The 26951-nt window shown below is 34.2% G+C and overlaps 2 protein-coding genes across 3 annotated transcripts in view; one reads left to right on the forward strand and one right to left on the reverse strand.

The window, feature by feature from the left end:
- The window catches only part of SBF2_1 (SET-binding factor 2), a gene marked incomplete at its 5' end in the record, with an annotated part of 97280 nt that extends 78600 nt beyond the window's left edge, over nt 1-18680 (forward strand). The window contains 7 exons of one of the 2 annotated variants that reach the window (XM_051216327.1): nt 1449-1991; nt 5295-5792; nt 8960-9133; nt 11978-13324; nt 13853-14259; nt 15746-16124; nt 17067-17239. Coding sequence is in view for 1 of the 2 variants with exons in the window: in XM_035729728.2 (XP_035585586.1) it covers nt 1449-1991; nt 5295-5792; nt 8960-9133; nt 11978-13324; nt 13853-14259; nt 15746-16124; nt 18283-18465 (3531 nt within the window). Of the gene's footprint in view, nt 1-1448; nt 1992-5294; nt 5793-8959; nt 9134-11977; nt 13325-13852; nt 14260-15745; nt 16125-17066; nt 17240-18282 lie in introns of those variants that run through there. The other variant, XM_035729728.2, reaches the window with a different exon arrangement.
- Nucleotides 18681-21762: 3082 nt separating this feature from the next.
- MS3_00007991 (uncharacterized protein) lies at nt 21763-24283 on the reverse strand. The gene is made up of 2 exons (XM_051216328.1): nt 24115-24283; nt 21763-22806 (listed from the first exon to the last, which is right to left on the reverse strand). The coding sequence occupies exon 2, from the start codon at nt 22802-22804 to the stop codon at nt 21917-21919; it is 888 nt and encodes a 295-aa protein (XP_051066905.1). The 5' UTR covers nt 22805-22806; nt 24115-24283; the 3' UTR covers nt 21763-21916.
- Between the last annotated feature and the right edge of the window lie 2668 nt (nt 24284-26951).

A 26951-nucleotide genomic window follows, 5' to 3' on the forward strand; every position in this document is an offset into this window, starting at 1 on the left:
TATCTTTGTTACATGTCCCTTTCAGCTAGCCCATATTTACAATAGAGTGGGGGACTAGTCTTGTCCCCCTTCTAGCATCTCATATTTGCTCATGAAATAAAGTTCCCATCATCTGTGGGATAGCTCAAGCAGGTGTGAGTCGAACTTTAATCCGTTTCCCAGTAATTAGTGTTTGATTGGTTAATCAATCAGTTATCATAGATCTGTTGCTATTTCAATTGTTAGATTTATTAATTCCATTTTTTTTAAATTAGAAAAATGAGATTTTACCATAGTTTATTCATTCGAAGTGGGTAGATATTGACTAAATCATGTATATGAATTAATTGTTAATAGTATATGATGTATGTTAGCTTGTTTAAGCTATAGCAGCATATAAGTCTCTCGGTAATATACGTGTATCTATGTTAACCACTCGATGTGACACCACTTCTACTTAGGAAAAAAAAATATATACTTTATAAATTGTATATAACACTCGATTCAATGTTTAATGATTACATAACAAAAAAAAACGAACGCTATACTCCATTCAACGTTAAAATGTTTTTAAAACACACACACACACTTAAATTGTTTAGAGTATCTCGAAATATTTAATTATTATTCACTTATTGAGATTATGTAAACATATAATTATTAAGTTGTGATTATCTTTAATTTATATGATGGAAAATAAACAAATTCTTACTGAAATATATAAGTTTTATTGAAATCACGTATCAATCTAAAGTTGAGATGGCTGTGACACGTGTTACGTATGCCTAACCACCGATTGCCTTGATGTGCGATGTTTTGTTGTATAGGAGTAGATTGGAAGAAAGCTAGGGGCGGCCAGACCAAAATATGGCACAAGTCCATGAAGTCACTGACAAGTGGACTGAGTCATGTTGGTAGGTGTAGACTACCTGGTTGGGATTCGTGAGAGGATAGCAACCGATGGTTAGAGACCCTGAATGACATGGCTCGAAATCGTTTGTAATGGCGCAGGTGCATCCACTCTTTGTGTTCTCCCAAATTCTAATCTCCTGAATCCTCCTTGTCTCTTTTTTTCTTTCCGAATTTGTTTCACTGGATTATACTCTTTAAATAACATCTTCAAACCCTAATTTTTCTGATTACAGCTTATAATTTTACTACATCTAGCACTACGGGATTTGAATCGACCACTGCATCTCTGTGCTAAGGTGGTATGGCAACTCGAACTGATGTACGTACGTACGAAGTTCTACGTTGTTACTGACTGACTAGACAACCACCATGAGAAATATTGAACAACCATTATTTCCTGAACAGTTCCATACTAGAACGAAACAAAACTGTACAGTGCTTTCGAATTTCCAAAAAACTACTAGTCTAACCAAAAGTGGTTCGTGATTTCGTTAAAATTCAGTTACCTCTATGACAACGTCTTACTAATATTTCCTTTTTTTCCTAATATTTGGTAGATGTCGAAAATATTTAATTCATCATCTGTTCTTTTATCACCAATTGACTATCCAACTACAGCAACAGTGACTAAATCTTTTAAAGGATTTTTTAAAGCTTGCCTTCCAAATGATTCGAATCGATCGAAAACAGCTACAAAACTTTTATCTGCAGCAGCGTCTACAGCTACTGGTGTTTCATTTGATCGTGCTAATACTACTACTAATATTGGTAATAATAGTCATCATCATCGTGGAACTAATGCAACACTAGGCGGTCATTTTATACATCATCAAAATGAACCTTATTCATTTCATGATAATACTAGTAATAGTAATGTTAATGCAGGTGAAACTATCGAGGCGGAAAATATTACAACATCTAATATACCAGAAGCAAATAATTCTAAATATATGAATGTTTTCACTGAAGCACATGAGAATGGTTGGTTTCTACAATTGAAATCATTATTGGAATTAGCTGGAACAGTGGTAGATTTGTTAGATTTACAAGGTGCTAGTGTAGCATTGTGTTTAGAAAATGGCAGTGATGTTGTTGCACAGGTGAGTTGAAAGAATTTGTTATTTTTTAAAGTTGATGTACATTGACTTAGTTGGTTTCTTTGAGCTTCAATGCAACCCATGTATATAGACTGGTGATTCGTTTTGTTTGGTAGACCTCATCTTCTAAATATTCGATACACCAGAAAATGTTGTAGGCAGTAATTCATGAGTATAAAAATTGTAGAGATGATAGAATGATCATTTCTTTTCACAAACAACCCATAATCATAAGTTCATAAATTCCTAATGTATTTTGTACAAAATATATGTTTGAATATTGTGTAGTAGTTAGTTTGATTTACGGATTTTACATTGATGTTTATTTGCTCTATGATTAAGACACAAATATCCCTTGTTATTCACTTTGGGGCTATCGGCTAGTAGATTTCATTATAGTGTCGTGTGAGGTTGACCTAACCTTTTAGCATTTCTAAATCATCCTAGAATCTTTATCACTTATATGATATTTTATATGACAGTCTGTAATACAGATGTTAGTGTCTTATGAACCATCATCTTGAATACGAGCGATTTCTACGTCTTGGTACATATGAAGAGAGAGGTAGTATACGGGAAAAGACCTGGGATCAATATAAACTAGTACTGTTAACACTAATGCATTAAGTACCGATACCGTATTATTTAAACACCTATGTCAAGGTAAATAATTTACGTCATAGCTCCTGTAATGTATGTTTGTTTGTTTCATCATTGTTGAAACTGAAAAATTCGTGGATTATCTGACTATATTTTTAATGCAACTGCCTTTATTCAGTATTGAAATTACCAAACTGAAGTTCACGAGTGTGTTTGTTGTAAAATGAGTTTACGTGCAATTAATAGATGCCTTGTTTACTCTTTCCTATTGTTATAACTAGATTATATTTATCAAGTAGTATTAAACGATCTGGTGCTAATTTGTATTGCATAAAATCTTACATTGTTGAAATAATCATCGACATCTAAAAAATTTACGTTTCACAGTTACTAGTTACTACCACCTGTTTCAGCAATTTTATCCCATTTTCCAGTAAACTATTGATTGATTGGAAATACAAATTTGTAGTACTTAGATCCATTTTTAAAACTGTTACTGTTTGGTTATAGTTTCACCTTCTTATAGTTAGGAGTTATGTAATTATCAGTTAGTCAGCTAGTTATTTAACCTTCGGCAACATCGAATCTGATACATATGTTCATCGATTCAAACTGTTACACATCTTATCAACAAAGTGATATGATTTAATCATGACATGTTCCAGAGTGTTAGAAGTAACAAAGTATCAGTGGTGGTGGGAAACATTGGACATAAAAGATATTATTCAAGAAAAAATGACTTTGTGAAATAAACTTTTGAAAATAAACTAAAAAAGCTCTAAATCTCAGGCAAACAGTGAATGGCATCTATACTACCACGACAAATTCTCAGTTATTCTTACCAACGTATTTAATCACTTGCTTGCGATAATCATATGGTTCTTAACAAATTATCTTAGTCCTACAGTCAATGACTTCATATAGTAATACCACATCTCTCTTTGTCATTCTGTCAGTCTATTTTTTTTACAGTACTTAACATCGTAATTCAAGTTCGGCGATATATGTGTATACGTCATTACATGTTCCAGCTATCTCAATTGATGAAGATTGACTACTTTACCAGTCGATTAATTGTAATTACCAATTATATGTATTCATTTAAACACATAAACATTGGTTCAAGGAGGCACCGATTAGATGTGCAGCACATAAATCATTCGATTTGTGTGAGGGTTGGAATACTGTCCGGGTGCTCAAACCGAAGCAAGTGGTTTTCTTACGGGACCACTCTTTGAGCCTTTGACCTAGTTGCCTAACCCACAAGGCAGTGGAGCAACGTTAGGAGATACAGTCTCATGGTAGTCGGTGACCAATAATTAGTCCATTCGCCATTTGTTCGCTTAGGATTTTGAAGTCCGTGTACACCATTGATTTGGAATCAGGGTTTTTCAACTCCTTCATGTCCACCAACCCGAATAAAGCGCCGGAAATTTGTTTTTCGTGACGAAATCTCAGCACGGATACAGAAGGCTCGACTAGCTTTTGCCAACTTGCGTCATTTATGGCGTAGGCGAGATATCCATCTATCAACCAAAGGACGTGTTTACTGCGCAGCAGTTCGTTCCGTCCTACTTTATAGCAGTGAAACATGACCAGTAAGAGTAGAGGATATTTGTAGGTTACTAATATTTGATCATAGGTGTCTTCGAAATATTGCTCGTATATCCTGGGACCACCGAGTAAGTAACGCAGTTGTTAGGAAACGGGTAATAGGTAAGGATGGCAAATCGATTGAAGAAGTAGTGAGACTTCATCAGTTGAGATGGCTGGGACACGTGTTACGTATGCCCAACCACCGAATGCCTCGACGTGCGTTGCTCAGTGGAATAGGAGTAGGTTGGAAGAAAGCTAGAGGCGGCCAGACCAAGACATGGCACAAATCCATGAAGTCACTGACAAGTGGACTGAGTCATGTTGGTAGGTGTAGACTACCTGGTTGGGATTCGTGAGAGGATAGCAACCGATGGTTAGAGACCCTGAATGACATGGCTCGAAATCGTTTGCAATGGCGCAGGTACATCCACTCTCTGTGTTCTTCGAAATTCTAATCTCCTGAATCCTCCTTGTCTCTTTTTTCTCTTTCCGAATTTATTCCACTGGATTATGCTCCTTGAATAACATTTTCAAAGCATAATGTTTCCATTATATGTGAAAATTATATTTGAAATATTCTCAGCGGTTGAAATTTAACTAATTCCAACGTTTCGTCCAGCTAACTTGTCTGTAATTCAGGGTAATAATCAAAATCATCAAAGCTTTGATGAAGTCCAGACAAGTTAGCTGGACGAAACGTTGGAATTAGTTAAATTTCAATCGCTGAGAATATTTCAAATATAATTTTCACATATAATGACTTCTCTATACTCGGCGCTCAATTACTGTGAAACTTTCGTTCTAATCTTGACGAATATTCGTATACATAATGTTTCCTATTACTGCTTATACTCTTACCGCCTCTACCACTACGGGATTTGAATCGACAACTGCATCTCTGTGCTAATGTAGTATGGCAACTCGAACTGATGTACGTATGTACGCACGAATTTCTACGTTGTTACTGACTGACCACCACCACGAGAAATCAGTGAATAGGACTTTCAATGATCATTTTTTTTAAAAAATATATAATAATCTTTTCACTATTCTTCTTTTATCTCACTGCTTTCGTCTTTCCTTCTTTTTTTTTTATTTATTTATTTATAGACTGTATCATTAGTACAAATTATGCTTGATCCATATTATCGTACAATTTATGGTTTTTGGAGTTTAATTGATAAAGAATGGTTAATATTTGGACATACATTTAATTCTAATTCCAATCAAACAATATTAAATAAAACCAATCATTTTTCACCAATATTTTTACAATTTTTAGATGCTGTACATCAATTATTAAAACAATTTCCATTATCATTTGAATTTAATGATTATTATATACAATTTATTGCATATCATTATATATCAAATCGTTTTCATAATTTTAAATATGATACAGAATTTGAAAGATTTACTATATGGTTTCCTAAATTAATTGAAAGTTTATTAAATAATTATAAATATGGTACAAGTATTATATCAAATATAGATGAACATTTATTAGAATTATATTATTCACATTCTATATGGCCATTTATACAACAACAACATTATGAATGGCCTATATTTTTTAATTTTCGTTATTCACCTACATTGAGTGAAAAGGTAATATATATTTATATTGTTTTTCTAAATTATGAATGATAATCTTTCATTTTAATAGTTAAGATCATGAGTCAGTTGAAACTAGATCATTATGAAGAACCTGGAAGCATTTAGATGTCCATTTCATTCTATTGTGTGGGATTCCTCAGCACTGTGTGTATCTATGATCCCCACATTGCAAGAATCGAACGTATTCTAATACTAATCACTATGGGCTTGAGTGCTGTTAGAGGTATGACGGCGGTTATCATTTCCCCGGTTTCCCACACACCGTGGAAGGGTTCTTCTGGAGGTACCTGAAAAGGAAATTGGATTAGAGGTGGTCTTAGTGACCTGAGAGTGTGACCGCAGTGCCCAAGGGACAACTGCTTGAGGTCGGTCACACACGACCTTTTTATGGGTAATTTTTGTGTTAGCTCCGTACTTTTTGGGACCTTACCGCCGGAGACGGATATCCGTGGGATAAGGCAAGGTGTGCATTTTTAGGGTGCACCTTTTCTGACCCCACTCCTCCTTGTGAGAAGGCAGCATCGCTGTCATGCTGGTTGTCTGAAGGAAACACCTTACTGCTGTCACACTTTTGTACAGTCAGCAGTACGACTTCGCCTTCGGACCTTGGGTTTGTTGCTTTTAGTCTTACCGCTCATCAACCGACTTGTCTGACATGGTAGGACCTTGAGGAACGGTTGTTCCAGCCAGGATAGCTCGGTTGCTTCATCACGATAGGCAAGCTCGACCACCACGCCAAGGTAGCAACAAAGGTCGGGACTAATCAATATATGCTTACTAGTGATTGGTTTCAAGAGGTATTTTCTGGAGTTCTAGTGAGAAACGGTGATCAAGTGGAGTTCACCCGAGTTTGTTGTGAGATAGTAACTCACTAAAGACGATGGTGGATATGTCGCTCAATTTCATGTATTAGTTGAAGTTAGATATTAACACCGTTGAATGACGGACAACTCAGTGGTTTAGTTGGTTAAGCGCTCGCGCACGCGAGACTGATAGATCTTGGGTTGGAATCTCTCGAGGTGGGGTCGTGGATGTCTATAGTAGGACTAAACGGCCATCGAGTGCTCCCAGGCTTTTCATGATAGTCTAGTTTCAATTGACTCATGATTTCAACTATTGAAATTATATTTTATTGTTAATTTAGTTAAGTTATTTCTATTTATATAGATCAGTTGTATGATGATTTGAACTGAAAAAAATGTTTAAAGCAATTAATCCCTTTTATAAATTTCGATAGAACAATGAGAAGACGGAGTTGATCTGAAAAATGTGATGTATTTGTGCTATACATTTCGAACAATCTGGTTACACATATACTTATCAGGGCATTTTATATGAAAATTAATAAAGGTCAATTAAATAAAAGTTCAAGTCGGAAATGTAACAATGGGGAGTGAAACAATTTTACATCGTATAAAAAGAATAAGAAATTATCGCGTTATCCTAGGCCATAGAATAACTTAAGGATTACCAGGGTAAAATCAAGGTTACGACAAATTGTATTTGTACACATAAGGAGGTGGGGAGTTAAATTTAGGAATAGCCAAGGTTTCAATAAACCTGAGGAAATGTTTTATCCAATCTGTGCTCAATGGAGACTTTTCATGAAACATTTAGAAAATTAGGGATTACGCTTTTGATTGGATAATTACTTATATTATCGTTAAATCTAGTGTATTTCTAGAAAGTTTTAGAAGATTACGGCCACATGGAACTCTATAAATAATTTGTACATAATTAACCTTGGAGCAAAGCCCTTACTTTCACTTCTCATCTTTTCTCTGTTGTTCAAGTTAAAGTGTATAAGTAGACGGAAGCGGCTAAAAATTCAGTATTGAGTATCCAGTAGTAGACTTATCAATTTTTAGTTCATGTTAAAGATTTACGAGCTCAGAGAGGACATCACTTAGGAAATTCTAATGAGTAATTGAACTTTGTCAATCTCAAAAACACCAATATAAAAAGATCACTATATGTATAGTTGGAAATTTCCAGGTAGTTTTTTCTTTGACCTTGTAATAGAACTTTACCAACTAACTAATTGGAGATACACATAGAAGTAAGAGATTTCTGAGTGATACTTGTTTATCCCGTTGATAGATAGGGTTCAACCACCAGTTATATAACCATTCCTATTACAGATATATAGATCCAATGTTATAGTTACTAAACTGAGGTCTTTTTAAAAACTTCAATTGCCCTCTTATCCAAATACATCATGAGTTCATTTTGGTGTGCGCTTACTGTTATGAATTCAACTTTTATGTACCTGAATAATGAAATCACTGAATTTTGGAATCTATCAATGGGTAATTCGCTTTCTGTCTATTATGCTAACGAGCCTTGTCTTAAACTGTTGTGCTCCATGAGTATGTTGATCTTGTTTGACCCACATGAACTCATTCTGTTCTCCATTTGTTCAATCGGAATACTAGAACATCCAATCAATAATTCTGTGCACATTATGACTTAAAAACTTTGAATGGTGGTATATGTACAATTAATTAACAGTAATATTTAATCTCTGAAGGATATTATCAACAGTCATTGAGTTTAATGAAAACTTGCAACTATAGTTATATAAAAAAAATTTGTGAGTCATATATTTAATAACTGCACAACAACAACAACATATATATTATGTAATAATCTCCTATAATTTCACCTAAAACTAGATTACCTACTCATATTGCTTTCTAAAAGATTGAAAATTCCCACAAAGAAGTCTTCAGCAGCTGGCGAAAATTTGAGAACATTTTATCCAGTCAATCACTTCTGTACAAACGGGGAATAATATGTCATGTCTTAATTAGACAGTTACAGACTTTTTTTATTACTGATTTTAACATATTTTCAGAATATTACGTTTTCTGTAAGTAAACAAACCTTAGAAGTAAAGTTTCTTCTCATACTTCCCACCTTTTTGTTTTTCGTTCGATAGTTGAAATGATGAAAAGAGATAGAACTAGAAAGCTGTTAAAATTCAATGTTAAACATTTCAATAGCAGTTAAAAATCTCTCTTCTCCCTTTCTATACTCAATATTCTTAAATGATTGAGCAATTCAAATGTAACCATTAATATGTTATTGAATTATTTTCTTGTTTTATTCATTATTGTTTTTCTCATTTTTCCTCTTCCTTCCATATTACATAACAGGTTCTTAGACCAGCAACATATTTAGCTTCATTTGATTTATGGAAATTTTATTTAACTGAAGATTTGGCTTGTGGTTCAGTCTATGATTTAGATCATTTCTCACCTAGTTATCGTAAAAATACTAATCGTCCATATGAACCGGTTTTACGACAGGGATTTAACAATAGTCATATTGTTAGTTATAAATCATTATTATTATTGTTATTCTATTAAATGTTTGCCAATTATTTATTATTTCTGTTATGTTATTATGCCCGATTAATTATATCACATAATACGATCGCCGGCAATTAGAGACACCGTCTTATATGACCTGTTTAATGACGTATAAACCTGTACGAGCAGTGTAGATTTCTTATTGATCCTCTGAAATAGTAGCTTCTTTTCTAACCCAGCCGGTTCAGTCCAGAACACCAATATCACCCTCCGTTAAACGAATCATATATTTCAAATATACTGGGATTATATACAAACAAACCAGTCCGCATCATACCATAAATAGAAAATAACAATTATACAAGATCAAGCCAAAAAGTGGCTGTGATTGTGAAAGACTGTTAATAATTAATTCAGTCAGTCAGTCAGTAACAACGTAGAACTTCGTACGTACGTACATCAGTTCGAGTTGCCACACCACCTTAGCACAGAGATGCAGTGGTCGATTCAAATCCCGTAGTGGTAGAGGTAGCAAGAGTATAAGCAGTAATCAGGAAGATTAGGGTTTGAAGATGTTATTTAAAGAGTATAATCCAGTGAAACAAATTTGGAAAGAGGAAAAAAGGGACATGAAGAATTCAGAAGATTAGAATTTGGGAGAACACAAAGAGTGGATGCACCTGCGCCATTACAAACGATTTCGAGCCATGTCATTCAGGGTCTCTAACCATCGGTTGCTATCATCTCGCGGTCCCCAACCAGGTAGTCTACACCTACCAATATGATTCAGTCCACTTGTCAGTGACTTCATGGACTTGTGCCATGTTTTGGTCTGGCGGCCCCTAGCTTTCTTCCAATCTACTCCTATACAACAAAACATCGTACATCGAGGCATTCGGTGGTTGGGCATACGTAACACGTGTCCCAGCCATCTCAACTGATGAAGTTTCACTACTTCATCAATCGATTTGCCATCCTTACCTAGTACCCGTTTCCTAACAACTGTGTTTGGGAATATCTTATAAACAGTAAGTCATATTATAATAGTTAATAGGTTAAGTGGGAGCTTATAATAAAAAGAATATGAATATACATATAATATAGTTACTTAGTAGTTATACAATAAGAATATATATATATCTAAATAATAACGGTCCATAAATAATTCCTGGCGGTTACCATTCATTTCTTTCTCATCCAGATATAACAATTTCCTTCTACTATTTAATTCATATGAAATAAGGAATTAATTATTGAATAGAAATTTTGTCTGACAAAGTTCCTATGTTAAATCGGTGTTGTGTGTGTGTGTGTGTAGTACTCCTGGTTGAATAATTCAATATATGTATTTGATTTAATGTTCAGTATCTACCAAATGAGAAAAAATGGTGCTGTTAATCGGTTTAGTAAATCCTTTTCCCGACCATGCTGATATATTTTCTCAACTAAACCAGTACTTATACAACAAATCAAGGATAGGTTACCGATGATGGGCTCCTCCATGTTTGTATACCAATTTAAGTGCTCATGTGTAGCTAGTTACATAAACCGTACTCAAAGGGCTTTATCCTTGCGTGTTTGTGAATATATTTAGTTGTTAGGGGATTATAGATAGTTGCAAAGAAATTTTATGACTGACATTTAAACGACTATAGCATTTCGTCCCTTATCCTTCAACGATATATTTTGTGGGTATGATCATCAATATTAGAAATATAATGTTAACTAAATAGCTGCTTCATCAGTTTAAGTACATACTTTTCTTCTTGCAAATATATCTATATAAAGATGTACTATGCTGAGAGATCAATTATCTTTCCTTGTAACCACGTTAGAAATTGAATCTGAACTAGTAATTACACAAATACTAGGGCTCATTGTTAATAAAACAGTAATCACTGTATAAATTGTTCACTCTTATCTTTAACAGCAATGGTAACCACATATATCATTTGTAAAAGTATTGGTATTACTGCAAGACAGGTTAAAGGAATAGAAAGTGTGTGGAGCTGTGAAAAATTGTTAATTAAGGAGAGGTTGAGTGTGAATAATAAACGTACATCACAGTTGTCTTAATTTTATTCGAACTTTATAGCTAAATTTCACGTTTGTTTGACACTCTTCAGTATAATGTTCCTGCAATCTTAAGACAAATGATGCCCGAGTAATTAAATGGTAGTATCTTATATTGTGAAACTTGGCGACGCGTATCCTGATCTCACGATTGACACCACTCCCGTTAACACTACAAGTATGCCTTGTTGACGAGTGTCAACCGGTATAAAGCTTAAATCCAGGGTTGTCAATTGATTGTTTATAGAGACCTTTGATTTGAGCATTTTGTGTGCTGTGTTCAGTCATTTAGACTTGTGTCCACATTACGTCTTAATCAACGTAATTTATTTAACACTAAGAAGAAATAGACAAACATAACAGTAGTCATGAGCCAGTCGGCGATCGATCAACTGTAACTATGTTTAACTGTTTTTACAGTTTATTTATTTTGAACGCTGAAGTATAACAGTTGTCTTCTTGTATGATTAGTCACAGTTATTTTCAATTTCTTAAATCATTCGTTTTTGGTTATTTTGCACAATCAGTAAATTGAATTTATATGACATATAATTATACATAGATTACCTGATAAGACAAAAACATAAGAGGCTTAAAACATTATCTCTTGGCAACTTGGAAGAATTTATTTAATCAGGATTTCGTAGTTTTATTACCACAAGTGTATTACTGCACGTTTCAATCAATAATTATTTTTGGTATCACAGTCAGACTGTTGCAACTTTCACAGCAGGTTAAAATGATAACTGGTAAATATTTCTTTCTCTTCCTTTCTCTTCTATACTTAAGGAGCAAACATATGCTGTTTTAGGATTACGTGAAGGAGAAGAAGCTGTTGGTTGGCAAGATGCATGGGAACAAGCACAGTCTGAACTGCTTAACTTATATTCATCACATCCACATAAACATATGACAAAACATGATAAATCAAATGTAAATATTCAGTCAACTTCGAATATTCCACGATCTGTTGTAGATACTTCTGCTTCTGCCACTACTACTACTACTACTACTAATACTATAAGTAGTAGTAATACTGATAGCAAAATAAACACTCATGTTAAAATAGTTCATCATTCCAATCAGTTACCATCACGTTGTACACCATATAGAGAAAGCAGTGAACCAATTGAAAGTTTATCACATCATAAATTAGTCACATCTGATTATGCAATGTCTAGACGACGTGCAGTATCTAGTGGTTTATTAGATACTAATCAAACGAATAGTGTATTGGTATCATCATTGACCACTACATCTTCATCAACAACTTATCCACTAACTAATGAATTAACTCAAACATTAACACCACAAGGAGAAAGTAGTGCTAGTATTGATTTGGATAGTACATTTACAAATTGCCCCGAAGTGATTACTACCAGTTCAATCCCAGTTCAACCAGTTCAATCTGAACAACATTCAAATGAAACAACCCAATCACATATCATTATTATAAAAGATTCTACCATGAATGCTGAAAGTCAACTGAGTACTGACATGAATCCACCATCTACAAATAGTACAACTATAACAGTACGAACAATAAAAGATTGTAATCATTCAAAATCTAGAGAAATATTAAAATCCAATGATGATCGAACAATAAATGGAATTGAAACAAAACATCCACGTACCACTAACAATACTACTGATAGTAATCTCAACGTTTTAAAAACAAATTATAATGGTAATAACATACCGAAATCTGAACAAACTTCAGAAGATGAAGCATTTCATGAAGATAATGATTATATTTATGGTGATCGATATGATTCAGTTGGTGAATCCTCACTAGATGATTATCATTTTACACGTCATGCTATACTAGAATATCACCGAACAACTACTTTGAAGCGTTTAACTCGTCGTACTGCATGTAGAATCGGTATCGGTGGTAATATTGGTGTTGAGAGTAATGTAGGGTTGTCATCAAATGGTCAAAATTACCATCAATTGATGCCTGATTACTCATCATTGGATACTGATTTAAGTACTGGATATCGAGATCTGGCGATTGAATATGAATCAGATAGTGTAAATAGCCTTACTGGTACTGGGGGTGGTCTTGGCAGTACCATGTTACATGATACAATTAGAATTGATGGATTCGATATCAACGCCCCTGTACAAGATGAAGTAAGTTAGATTGTGTTTGTTTTTCTCTAATTCTTCGAGAAAGTTTGTGCTATAGAATTAAGGTTTCATGCGTAAATTTATGAAATAACAAAGTGATTACAGTTAAAATTTGTCCAGATTAGTAGTTGACTATGTATATTAAAAACAGTTCTTATTAAACATTGGGACTTGATCTTGCATTTGTTACAAACAACATGATCAGATCACTGCAACCCTTTGTTTGTTTGCATTATAAAAGGAAATCTGACTCATTTCCCCTTCATTGTTTATTATTATTTGTCCATTCTCTAATGTATATTTTATTCCACTTGTCTACCATAAATATGCTACATTTGATGAGTTCACTTCATAAACTCTTATAGCAAACTATGTGAAGTGTCCAATATTCCTAGTTAGATCATTAATTGTTAATCAAAAAAAAACTATTCCTAAAATATATCTTCCTTAAAGAATCTACATTTCATTACAATATTCATTTGTTTCTTTGATCAGTCTTTATTGACATTGTTACGTTGTTTTCTTTTCTAGCTTCAACATCATCTGCATAAATTTACTTCATCTCGAATAACTAACAATACAAATGTACAATGTGAATTATGCCAGAACATTTGTCAATCATCAGATGATATTGTTAAATGTATTGAATGTGATCTATTATGTCATACAAAATGTTCATCATCTATAAATTCAAAATGTTTTCATTCATCTGTAACAAATACTTTGAATCAAATCAATAAAACAGGGAATTTACTGAAAAGACATGGTTCTGCATATTTTCCAAATGAAATAGACAATGGAAAATTAAAACAATCTAATGATATAGAAAAATCTTCTTTAACTTTTGGTGTAGCTGGTGCTGGTGGTAGTTTATTCAATTCAACTTTACCATGGCGTACTGAACGAGATCAAGCATTTAGATCTTCTTTAGTTTTAATGTAAGCAATTAGTATTGTGATGAAAAGTGATTTTACGCCTTGATTAAACGTAATGCCTAGACTGTAGTAGGAAAATTAATTTTAAGCATTGTTTATTCTATATTTTCATATCAGTTATTAATTCTGTTGAACTAATTGTAATTTTCTTTTCTTTCCCACCGTTATTTTATTCTTATTTTGTTCCGAAATCGTCATGATGAATTCATTCTAAGCCTATTTTATTCAGATGAGAAATTTCCTAGTTAAGTATATGTTGTGATTTGTTTTGTATTGTATGATTTGGTGTGGTGTAAACTACGTATGCTGACAAATATAAGTAGTATGTAGCCTCAATGGTAAGTGGCATACCTAGCAGCAGAAGATTGATTTGAAAAGAACAGAAAGGAAATCGGATAGCAGTCAGAATGACAATAGATTCAAAGGAATAGTGAAGTTTGTTAAGGACAACACAAAGAAGATGTGTTAATAATGTATTTAATTTATACTTTTCATATTTTACCAAGACACTATGTGATTTTGCATTAAACAAGTCTTCGTTCGCCATAATGGTCCTGTAATTTATTTGTATACTCATATGAGTTTTCTGAGTATAGAGATTATTCATAGACTTTCTCATGTGGGATTGAGGACAGATAAGTTCGACTTGGACCAATAAGCTTTAATATATCAGATCACTTACTGGTGGCATGACAGAACGAGGTCACAACAGGTCGTTTCTATCCTTAACATTGTTTTAGATATGTAAAATGTCATCTTTACATCAATTATAATTTTATACTCATTTTGATCTCACATATAACACGTCAATACCTTACTTTCCGGCATTAGATGTCCTTAGTGTGTTTACGAAAAAAGAAACAAATTACAAAGTTTAAACACTTTATTGCCTAACTTCTTGCTAATCTCGAATCGTTCTAACAAAATATTTTCTGCCAGCACCTGGGTACTTAAACAAGTATTTTTACACAAGAAGGTTTAAGAATGCTCCAACACATGTGTTGAGACTGTGGATAAGGATAAAACCATTGAACAGAGAAATTTGTAATCTCATGCAGTTAAAAAAAGTCATTATTCCAATGATGCTTATATCTAAAAGTTGTATATATTTCGATAATTACAAAACTCTACAGTTGATGATTATTAGATTACGAAGTAAGTTGTAAATATTCCAGTCCTACAGAAGGTCAGTCCTAGTATGTGTAAATCAGTGGTAATATATTAGATTGTGAAGCATCTGAGTTATGTGAACTCGAATTTCATAGCGAGTTCCAATTTCCTCAATATCCCATGTACACCTTACTGTTGTTGAGTGCCAATTAACTTAAAACTAAAATCCCAGAATTTCATACCAGTTACCTCTAACCTTCTGGAATATTCCTGATTTCCCTTTTTTTTTCTTGAAAAATTTACAATAACCTATTCACATCTGTTTGTCATAACCCATTTTCTCTTTTTTCTTCCCTAAATAAAACAATTTTAATTTTAGACATGACAAACGTGGAAAACGTAAACTAAGTGAAAGTTCTTCATCTTTAGCACATACTAACACATCTGATTGTCAATCACAAAGTGGTCATAGTCTACCCGGTGGTGGTACTACTACTACTGTTGAACATCATCTACCGGAACATTTAGCTTCAGCGTCATATTATGGTTATTTATATAAATTAGGTCATCGTAAATTTTTACAACAATGGAAACAACGTTTATTCGCTTTAGATACAAATCGGCATCAATTGAAATATTATGAAAGTTATGCTAATGCTTCACCTCGTGGTTGTATTGATTTACAAGATGTTAGAACAGTGAGAATTATTAAAAATTTTGCAATTCAACGAAAATCACCTGCATTTGTTGTATTTGAAGTGAGTTATTGTCTGTTTGATTAATATTGAGTTTCGGTATTGTAGTAGGTCCTAAATGTGTTTACAACTTTCAATTTTGTCAAACAATAAGATAGTATAAGGGTTTTATGAAGATTGTTTAATGTGGAGACTCACATCAATAACTCAGTGTAGTTAGATAACCATTGACAATCACAAAACCCTGGTGGACAGCTGTTTTGTCCTAGAATAGGACTCACATTAGGGATCAAACCTAAAATATTCAGATCTCATAGAGAAGAGTTAACTTTTATACTACTAAGTTGGTATCCAATGGTTTACATGCCCAACGTTTATTAGTTCAGGATATTGTACAACAATCTTCTAATGCTATTGATGGGTAACGACAGGTGAGCAATTTGTGAAACTCGATAATCTCCACAATTTCCGTATATTAATTATAGTTGTATGCTTACTGAATAGTTGTTATATCTTGAAACCCGCTGACCAAAAGCACGTGCCGCCACCAATGACAAGCTTGATTCTAATTTGGTCGATTTTACATGTACTATTCACTCTGTAGCTTATTGTTTCCGATTAGTACTATTGATCTTAAACCGAGAACTAAATTTTTACTAGTCCAGTATTCACAATCTTCTCTTTATGTACAAAAGAGTCACCAACCAACCTATACTGTATTTATATTTGAGCTAGAGTGCTTCACATTTACGCATACTAAACCTCATTACACCACAAAATAGAAAATAACGATCACAGTGGCTGTGAATAGGGGAGACTGTGAGTAATTGAATAGCAATAAATTAGGAATAGTAAATCATATAACCTTAATTAATAGGTTAACCGAAAGCTTATGATAAATGGAATTTATAGATAAATAGTAATGTAGTTCCTCAGTAATCATACAGCACAAATACAAAGAATAATAATAATAATACATTCAATCTATGCATTCTTTTTCCATAGCTTGAGACCAATAATCGAACATACAAACTCGGTGCTATCAATCAAGAAAGTGCTATGCAATGGATTGAGCGTATACAAAAAACTATTCAATAAAAGAAAACTTTTCTAATTATGATTTAAATTGTAGGTAATGCAAATTGTTTCATACAAGCGAAACATGCTTATCAATGGATATATATATATATATATATATATATATATATATATATATATATATATATATATATATATATATATATATATATATATATATAATCGTATAATTATCATCAGTAATATTGCTACTGTTATGGGAAAAAATTCTCTTATCTTAACTGTTTTCGGTTGTTATTTGTTTCTTGACGAAACTGTACAGATCCTATAATCATTATTCATGTTCTACAATTTGACTTGAATCCTTACTTATACTGTGATCAAACAAAAAGAAGTACACAGTGAACAAGATTTGTATACTTTATATTCAACCATATTTATACACTGATATACTATACATTCTTAATCATCTTCTACCCCCAGACATGTCCAACTATTTAGGCTTCTATACTTTAATATTTTACAAAATAAAAATGATGCGCCCGATACCTTTTACAGAAATTTAATCAAACTACTACTACTAACACACACACACTTTTCCTGCTATTACCACTTCTCATTCTTCTTCTTCTTCTTCTTCTTCTTCTTCTTCTTCTTCTTCTTCTTCTATACAAACCATTTAATTTTGTTCTCATATAATTTTACAATAACTCATGCATTTTTGTTGTTGTGGCTTATTTATCATTTAAACTTTTTATTCAATTCGAAGCATAGAATGAAGATTTTCTTTTCGCTCCTATAAATGTTTGTATAATATATGCAATCAATATTTATACATATATGTATGTCACTTTGTTCTATCTACTGTTCTACTCATGAGTAGTACAGCATCATTATTCATAATCTTATGTAATTAATTATCATGTATTTGTTTTACAAACACTCATTGTTCATGTGTACCGTATTGTGTTGATGTGATATTTGTTGTTAATGTTTATTCATCATTGTAAAATGTGTTTTTTTCTTCTTCTTCTTCAATAATAAACTTGATCGATTACTACTCACCATGACCAATTCATGCTTATTATTAACACCAATGTTTCCTCTATTTTGTCTCCGTTGATAAACCTGGATTTTTGAGTATAATAATGATCGTTATTATTATTATTCAATTACTATTCAGATGCATCGAATTTCAGTGAATTTTATTGTACAGTTTTTATTCAATATTTCACATATGATGATGATGATGATGATGATAATGATTAATAATCTAGTAAATATACATGTGATTTTGGGTTTTTTCTCTTTTATTCTTTGTGTTACTACTATCATAGAAGTAAGTAGTAGTGTGATGTTTCACTAGATTCGCTTTTCTTTCTAATCTCTTTACGGAAGTGACTGATTATTAAGTCATTAAATAAAATACAGTTCAGAGAGAACTCTCTTTTGAACGATGTTATTTATTGTCAAATTCGTACAAATTATTGTTTTATAGTTATTTTCCACATATTAAATTCTAGAATAAAAATAGAAAAATTGTTGTAACATGAAAAAAGATAATGAAAGTTTTTTAAAATGTTAAACATCTTTACGTAATATCCAACGAATGATGTAAGGATGTAAATCACATATAGAATAGATGGACAAGATCGGAAACAATTTGCAAAATAAGGTGGATATCAGGATCGGAATAAAATAAGGGATTAAACTCTTCTGAATCTGAAGACTAGGCTTAAAGTGAGGCAGTGGGAAGAGAAGCTCCCGCTATACACAAATTTTTTTTATCCAGCTACTTTCTTATAACCAGTTTGTGTGATTTCGTGAATATAACAATAGAGCTTATTGAGTCGGTATTGAAAAACGTATCAGTTTATTCGGATGCGAATCTTCCTAGTTTTGAGATAACTTTAGATTCCATTGGTTAATTCAAATTTCATCTGAAATATGAGGTTACATATAAGGTGTGATCCAAACGTCTTAGGGACTGGTTCATTCACAATTGTTTGTCGATATCGGGTAGTGGAGATTGTTGAGTTTCATTAAGATCATGAGCACTGACCGGCCGTTTCGTCCCGGTACTGCAGTCGCATCTACTATTCTGCACACGGGACTCAAATCCATAGATTTCAGTATCGCGATCATTGAGCCAGTATATGACGGTGTCAAATATACAAGTCACACCCAAGTAATGTGATAGGATGCTTAACATTTGGATTAATCGGTTTTTAGTCATTACTTAACATCGTCAATTAATAACATTCTTTAAACCTGGTCTTTAAGGCTTGCTAGGAAACTCTGACCAAAAACTTCATGGGTTAGTACTATATGACGGACTACTCGGAGAATTACTGAAGCTCTCCTAGTTCAAGTCAAACTAGATATCACTGTATTTCTGTCCAACTCAATTCAGACTACCTAGGTTTACAGCTAATCCAATACAGCCTACATATGCAGCATAGTGTTAACTCAGTGCTACTGATATTTTGTATTGTTTGCAAATAATTCATAATTGTTCTACGTGCTTTTCCGCAGCTGGTATAGCAGATGTGCCATCATGGTCTGTTGTGGGAAATCGGAATCTCGTTTCATAAAGAAATCCGCCAATCACTGAGTTTTTCTTCAAATTATTAGTACGTGTACACTCTAGGAGGTGAATAGAAAGGTCATTATTAACCGCTGACTAGTAATACGTCTGACTTCACTTCATTATCTTGTATATTAGACACTCAAGTGTTCATCGGACAACAACTGAGGCTACGGATATCACAGCTTTTAAACACCATGAAAATACGGAATCGAGAATCCGACTAATCACTCTCATCTACATTCTTCTACTACCATATTATAAACAAGCTCACTCCGTATAATCTTGCTTCTTCCCTACTTTGCACATATCAGCTCTTTGCTGGCTTCAGTATGTCTTACAACTACTAGAATGAAAGGACGAACACCACGTCATCTTCGATTCCGGCAACTATTTAGCAGCAATCATCTTCATAAAAAATGTGTGGCTCAAAGACAAGAATATAAACCTACACATAATAAGTGAAAAGCGTGATTTTAATTTAGACCTCACTCAGAAACTCGTGTTTTTTACAAATACGGACCTGCCTGTATATAGTCCGACATCGCTGGTTGCTTCCAAAAGCTCTCAGCTGATTTGATATAGTAATACCCTTATGAAAATGGTGCTGAAACTCTAATAAAGATAACCTGTAGCATCAGTACTAATACTGCACTAAGAGTTGAGGGGTGGACACAACATAGATCGCGACCTATTTGTGACCTGGTGCACATTCTTTACAACTCAAGCCTGGACTCAAATAGGTCTTGTCAAAACCAGCAACCGATGTCTCATCCACACAGGACTAATAGACATTTTGAAGCACATGGCAAACGTATCCAGAATATTGGTGACCAGAGGAGAAATTGATGTTAAGATGCTGATTACACCTAGCATTGCAGATAAAGTTAAATTCAAGACTAGATTTAACCCCACTGAGGACAGATGAACATTAGATGCACTAACAACGCGCAATGAAAATGAACGTAAAATTATTTCAGGTTTAGCAAGACTTACGTTTGATTATCAACGGATCTCTGGAAGCTTCTTAGTTATTAGCAATGATCAGCTTATTGCAAGAGACTATGGAGTACAACAATACGTGTAATTCCGTTTAACAGAAAACAGGTGAATACTTCACATGAGATGATCAATGTACTGTAAATTGGAGGCACTAACTGCATTTAGAAATTACTAGAATCCATTTCAGCTTATCCAACTCTGTGAGGTATCTTAAAATCTGGGTGGAATATTCCGAAAAGCAGCTAAGTTTACTGTCGCAACAACTTTATAGAAACCGTCTTGCACTCCGCATTTCAACTAACGAGGAGTGAATTTCAAATACTTAAAGACACTCGGCCTGAACTCTATGTCTATGGCAACTACTACTTTTCTCGGCCTGAAGCAACAATCATTTCAGAGATGGAACATATTGGTCGAGAAATTCTGTGAAGTCCTCATACATGAATGGAAAACTAAGTGCTTTGGGACTTCAGTATAAAGTCTTTACCATTCATATCTTCGAGAAACGTCAGGACAATTAGGTTACAAGTTTCGGCTGTTGCCAAACTATACATATTAGGTGGAATGCATAGAAGGAGCAAGTTAAGTCTCGTTCAGGTCATGCATCTATCACACTTTCACCATTAACTAAGAGCTTGAATATCGTAGCATGTTTTGTACATCAACAACCTTATATATCCCGAAATCAATAAGGCTCTTGTTAAACAAGAGTGAGGTTCACGACTATCTTGAGTTACATTACTAGAATCTTAAAAGTTATTTAAAAAACAAGGCAGAATGAAGAAATCCAATAACCCACCTAAAGCGTTTAAGGACAACCAGGACTACTGTTTGAATCTTCACATAAGGTTAGAATAAAAACGAATAGAAATCCTACTGTAATGCTGTTCATAAACAGTGAAATAAATTTTTGAGAAGAATTAACTCTATATTGGTTGCATTCTTCGTCAAGTTAAACATATCAGTACTAGCATTTTTGTCTACATTTCACGCTTTCCTTGTAAATTCACAAAATCGATGTCTCACACTAGGATAGGCATTCCTACATGTCCTCATTTATACTGAAAATTTTGAGTGAAATAAATAATTTTAGGTAACGACCAGGAAATCAAAACCATACTGTGTTCAGTTGCTTCTCTTTTTATTGCCAATTAATATAAAGTACTTAATACAATATAAAATATCATGTTTAAAGAAAAAAACACAAGAAAGCTAGTTTGATTGCAGCTCAAGTATACATTTGGTCTGTCTTTGCACGTTCACTATTGCAAACTGCAGTAATACACATTTCCTTGAGTTTTTCACTTAATAAATTATTGTCCCATTGATTGTTGGATGAAAACTGCTTTTGCATAATTTCAATACCAACTGGTAATAGACTGTTAAATATCTCTTTTACTGCAGACCATTCACAGACACTAACGTGTGGTAAATAAAATACAATATATACATTGACTGGTAATGACTTGAAATAAAACCAATTCAGCGCTTCAGCTGGTAAACCTGTCAAAATTGTCGGTTCTTCCAGCTTTGGAAATCGACTACTTAATCCAGAATAAGTTGGTATACATTTGATAAAAGGAGGAGGTGTCTTCAATTTAGAAGAATACTGAGTAACTGGACGACTACACAGTATATTAATATCTTTAATAGTAATTTTATCCTTATCGAAATTCTCATTATGACAAAAAACACGTTGAAAGTATCTACAAAGGATATACTTGTGTTGATAGCACAAATATTTAGGTTCATGTTCAATACAAATAATTAATGTGTTGTCATAATCTGGAAGATAGTAACTGTTGAATACTAGAGAAGTCTTCTTATATGATACTTTAATAATAGATAAACTTTTATGGGTTATGCCAGCGCCAATGGTTACGAATGCACTTGTTAATGGTCCAACAGTTAGAATTACATGTGATATTGTTGTATAATCTCGAAATATTTGATAGGCGTTTATTTCTTTATCTTGCTCATTTGTGAATAGCAGGGAATTATCGGGAACATCGAGACCATTCTGGTCAACGATTGAGTCGTCGTCGTCATCACTGTCAGAGTCGATATCACCTAATGCACGACTGAAGGCAGGGATCCGTTTAAGAAAGTATTCCATCTCTGAAAATAAAACGACGGGAATGGTTAATCAACTATTTAGGTATTTTTTTCTTAATTTATATCACACTCACTAAGGAACATTACTTACACCGATTTGATAACGACCTACTCTTCAGTTCAGACCTTTCATATATATTATTCTTGACTGTGTCTATATTCCTTATCATGTTATAAAAACTAATCATGTTAAGTACGCTAAGTGAAAAGTAAGCCAGACAACAATGTGGCCGGGATTGAATATTAGTTCGACTTGACAGTCACTTATAGTGGTATGATTCTGTTGCCCAGTTGATGAAAGTAGCAGCTGCCAAGTCTGGGCCTCACATTTGTTGGGCGCGAGTGCTTGTTATGATTATAGAATGGTATAATTTAATTTATTTACCATAAGTTGGATGGATATAATTTGGAAGCTTCCTAATAAACTCAACTACGACTGCTAGAGATGCACTTAGTGCATAACATGAGATCGAGACGAGATTAAATGACTAGCGGTCATAATTAATATGACAGAAAACAAGAATACTTCTGAGGAGTAAGTGGTGAAATCAATTGAATCCCTCATAAAATCAAGTCTGTTGGGTACGTTATTATAGTAGGGTTCCATGACATTACACTGAATTCAATGCGTTAGACTGACGTTTCGTGGAATTCCAACAACTCTCAAGTTTCTAGGTTAGTTTTAGAACTAGTTTGGTTTGAAGCACCCAGAAAGATAGTTCTTTGGTGGGAATTACACCAGCAGTGGTCGACTTTGCACTGGGAAAACTTCCTCTTGATCCATTGCCGCACACCACGAGCAGAATATTAAGAAAATCCTCCCAGTTCATTATCTAGAATATGTCGTCTCACTACATCTACGTCAACTGTCTACATCATGAGTATTATGGACTAGTTCAGCTACCAAACCCCTCATCACAGACAAGTACGCCTGCTCGCCATGTAGAAGCACAAGTTTATGTTGTTGGGTATTAAAATAGTCAAATTTAAAACTTATTAGTGTGGTGAGAAAGTTTCCACAGACTTGGGGAAAACTTGCTGTTTTTGTGCCATTTCCCCGAAATTGTCTATTATGGCTTTCCCAAAGTTGCCGATAGATTGGGATACTGTGGCCATGTGCTAAACAATACATTCAGGCATAGAGACAGTATCACGAACTGCAGACGAAGTCCATCAAAGTTCGTAGACATGGAAATTATTCCTAATAGAAATCATAAACAACTATGACTAAACTAGGAGAAAATTCGATGGACATTTTATTGTAATGAAATAATCATCAGATAAAAAAAATTAGGAGCTATACAAGCTTACATTATTAGAAGGATATTTCTAAGGTTTTTAGCAGCTCGATTCAAAATTATGATAGTAGTTCCGATCTATTAATTTAGCAGGAATTTGGGACGAATTTAAGCTGAAGTTGAAGCAAGCACCCGTCACAATGCTTACATAGCCTTGATGGGACGTGGGCTTTCCAAAAATTGGTCTTAGTAAGCTTTGAATATTGAAAGTTGTGAATGGCTTCAGAGTTATAAGAAAGACATATAATTAATTGCTGCCATTCCTAGAATTAAGAACTCACATAAGGATTGAGTGTCAAGGGAAAAGTATTCATCCGTAATATTTTTACCATTTGTTCGAGTGTGATGATCCAGACAACTACTCAGAGAAAATGAAAGATTCCTACTATGTTTTCTGAAACCCCACATGATGATATAACAGATTATTGTGCACCTTTATACCGAAATAATTATTTAACATACAAAATGGCTATCACTTCGCGTACTGTGATATTGGAAAAAGTTGACTTTTTCGATTGTACCCCATCCTATGATTTAAAAAGATTTATCACGGACTGTTTTCCGACTTTCTGGCGATTTTCGACTTCATCGACGTCCATGACAGACGATGAAGTAGTTGCTCTATGTTTTATGTCGGTTGACGTCTCTTATAGGCAGTATTTTAAATGTGAAATATCTTCAGAGACCGTGAACACATGGTACAGTGAATAGCATCTGAAACCTGTGCAAGGGAATGAAATTTAGGGGTCGCAATTAGTCCCCTGTTTTTTATTCATAAGATTTAGCGCTTGGTGTTCACCTAATAAAGTACTGATGTGGTGTATGTAGCGGTATATAAATCACCTGAATAAGTGGTCCTGTAAATCTTCAATGTTGATGCTGACCTAACTAGTTTTACTAGATACACTTGGCTGAAGGCGCTCGGTCACGCACCCACACCGGATCACCAGTGGGTACGCCGTTCTAAACATCCCTTGCAGTTGTCAGCCAGCTTAGACTAGACGCTTTCGAAAATATCAATAACCCTCCAAACATATCTTTGAACCCTTCTTTTCCTGACTTATGAATTGACTGGGTGGTATAATGCAATTATGAGGATGTTACGTGTAAAAGTGTTGTCAAACTCCGAACATCTGTGGCATCTTAATAATGGGCCGGATGTGATTATTATTATTCGCAAACGGCTTGTGGGTACATAAGTGTTGTGGAGAAACCATTTCGGGTTTCTTCAGAAGTGCAATAATATACAAGTTTCAATAATATTAGCATAATATTTGCCATATTTGAAGAAAATAGGTTCCGTGTAATTGAGAAGAATATTTAGTTGACTTTGAAAAAGGAAATGGAGAAAACAAGGGACCATAAATCAAGAAAACGCAAAATAAGTAAATAGTTTAACAAACGTGTTTGTGAACACAGAAAGTATGGTTCTGCTACGCGGACGCTGATTGCCACGAGCATGAGGTGACAGACCAACGTGATTAATTCCTTAGAGACGTGGAGGCACTGTTGCACCATTTTAACAGGTAATCTCTGGGGTTATGCTCTGGTTCATTATCCCAAAATTGTAGATTTTTCATTATCTGAAAACTTAATCCATAAAATCTTACGTGAAAGCCACAGATTTATCTGTTCTGACTCGTCGTACAATAAGATCAGCTACATAACGTCTAATATCTCTGATGAATGCATTAAGGCTGGGTAGAGAGTAATATATTTAATACAAGCTTCAGTAGGTTTTTTATAGAGTACCCACGTCTGCATAGCCGAGCTATGCCATCTTGATAGAATCTCCTCTCATTCACCATTACCGACCTTCTCCAGGTGTTACATATTGAGTATCAATCTTTCGAGTGATTTTATGCTTTGCTTCGAGAGTCCTGTGGCCAGGAACCGATACCACTACACGTTACAGAAAGTATGTCTTCTGGTGATGCTTCCGAAACTCACAGCGCTTTGAAGGAAGCCAACTTTTCCGTAACTTTGAGCTTCGAAATGTCTCTTCAACAAAGCTGTTGCTACGTATGCTGGAGGTCAGCTGTTCTTGTTTGAACTTCCCGAGAGCTTTGTCTTATTTCAAAATAACACCGTAGACAAACTGATCATATCCGCCCACTAGATTTTGACGATCACCACAACACCCTGTGCCGAAGCATATTGCGTCAAAGAAAAGCATTAGTCACAGACCTCTGACACACTCTGATTCTATCTTATCATTCATCATATTCGTAAACACTCCCAAACCCGAAGAAGCCCATCACGAAAAGTATTCCTCTGTAGACCACAAGAAGCGGATACTGGTTCTGGCACCGCAATAAGTATGGAAAGTCATCCAAAACTTGTGGAAAACTCTTCGGTTTCCCAATCTCCAGACCGTCTTATACGAAAAACTCATCAGGAAACTTCCCATCTAACACGCGTTAACAGCGACCGCATAGGCGTCATTTGTACACCTCTGATGTGACGATGAAAGTTTTCTGTCTTACCGATACTGGGGCAGAAGTTAACGTTCCTCCAGAAGCAGTCTCAAACTTACAGGCGGCAAACGGGAAACCGATTGCCACATATAGAAAGAGATATGTTATCTTAACGCGAGTTTACGAAAAACCACCAACTTGGTCTTCTTTGTCGCAGATGTTTCTATGCCAGTCATTAGTATAGACCTTCTACAACACCATAGTTTACTTATTGACACGCGCAAAGGATGGGTAGTAGATGAAAATAATAATTTGTCTGTTTGTGTAACATTCTTATTTGGTTGCACGTTATCCCCGGTCAACGATCCATTCTATAAACGGGCTTTCGACAAGTACCTTCAACTACGCCAAACAAGGCCGAAAACTGCCGTCT

This window comes from Schistosoma haematobium, chromosome 4 (assembly GCF_000699445.3).
Source record: "Schistosoma haematobium chromosome 4, whole genome shotgun sequence".
Classification (NCBI taxonomy): Eukaryota; Metazoa; Platyhelminthes; class Trematoda; order Strigeidida; family Schistosomatidae; genus Schistosoma; species Schistosoma haematobium.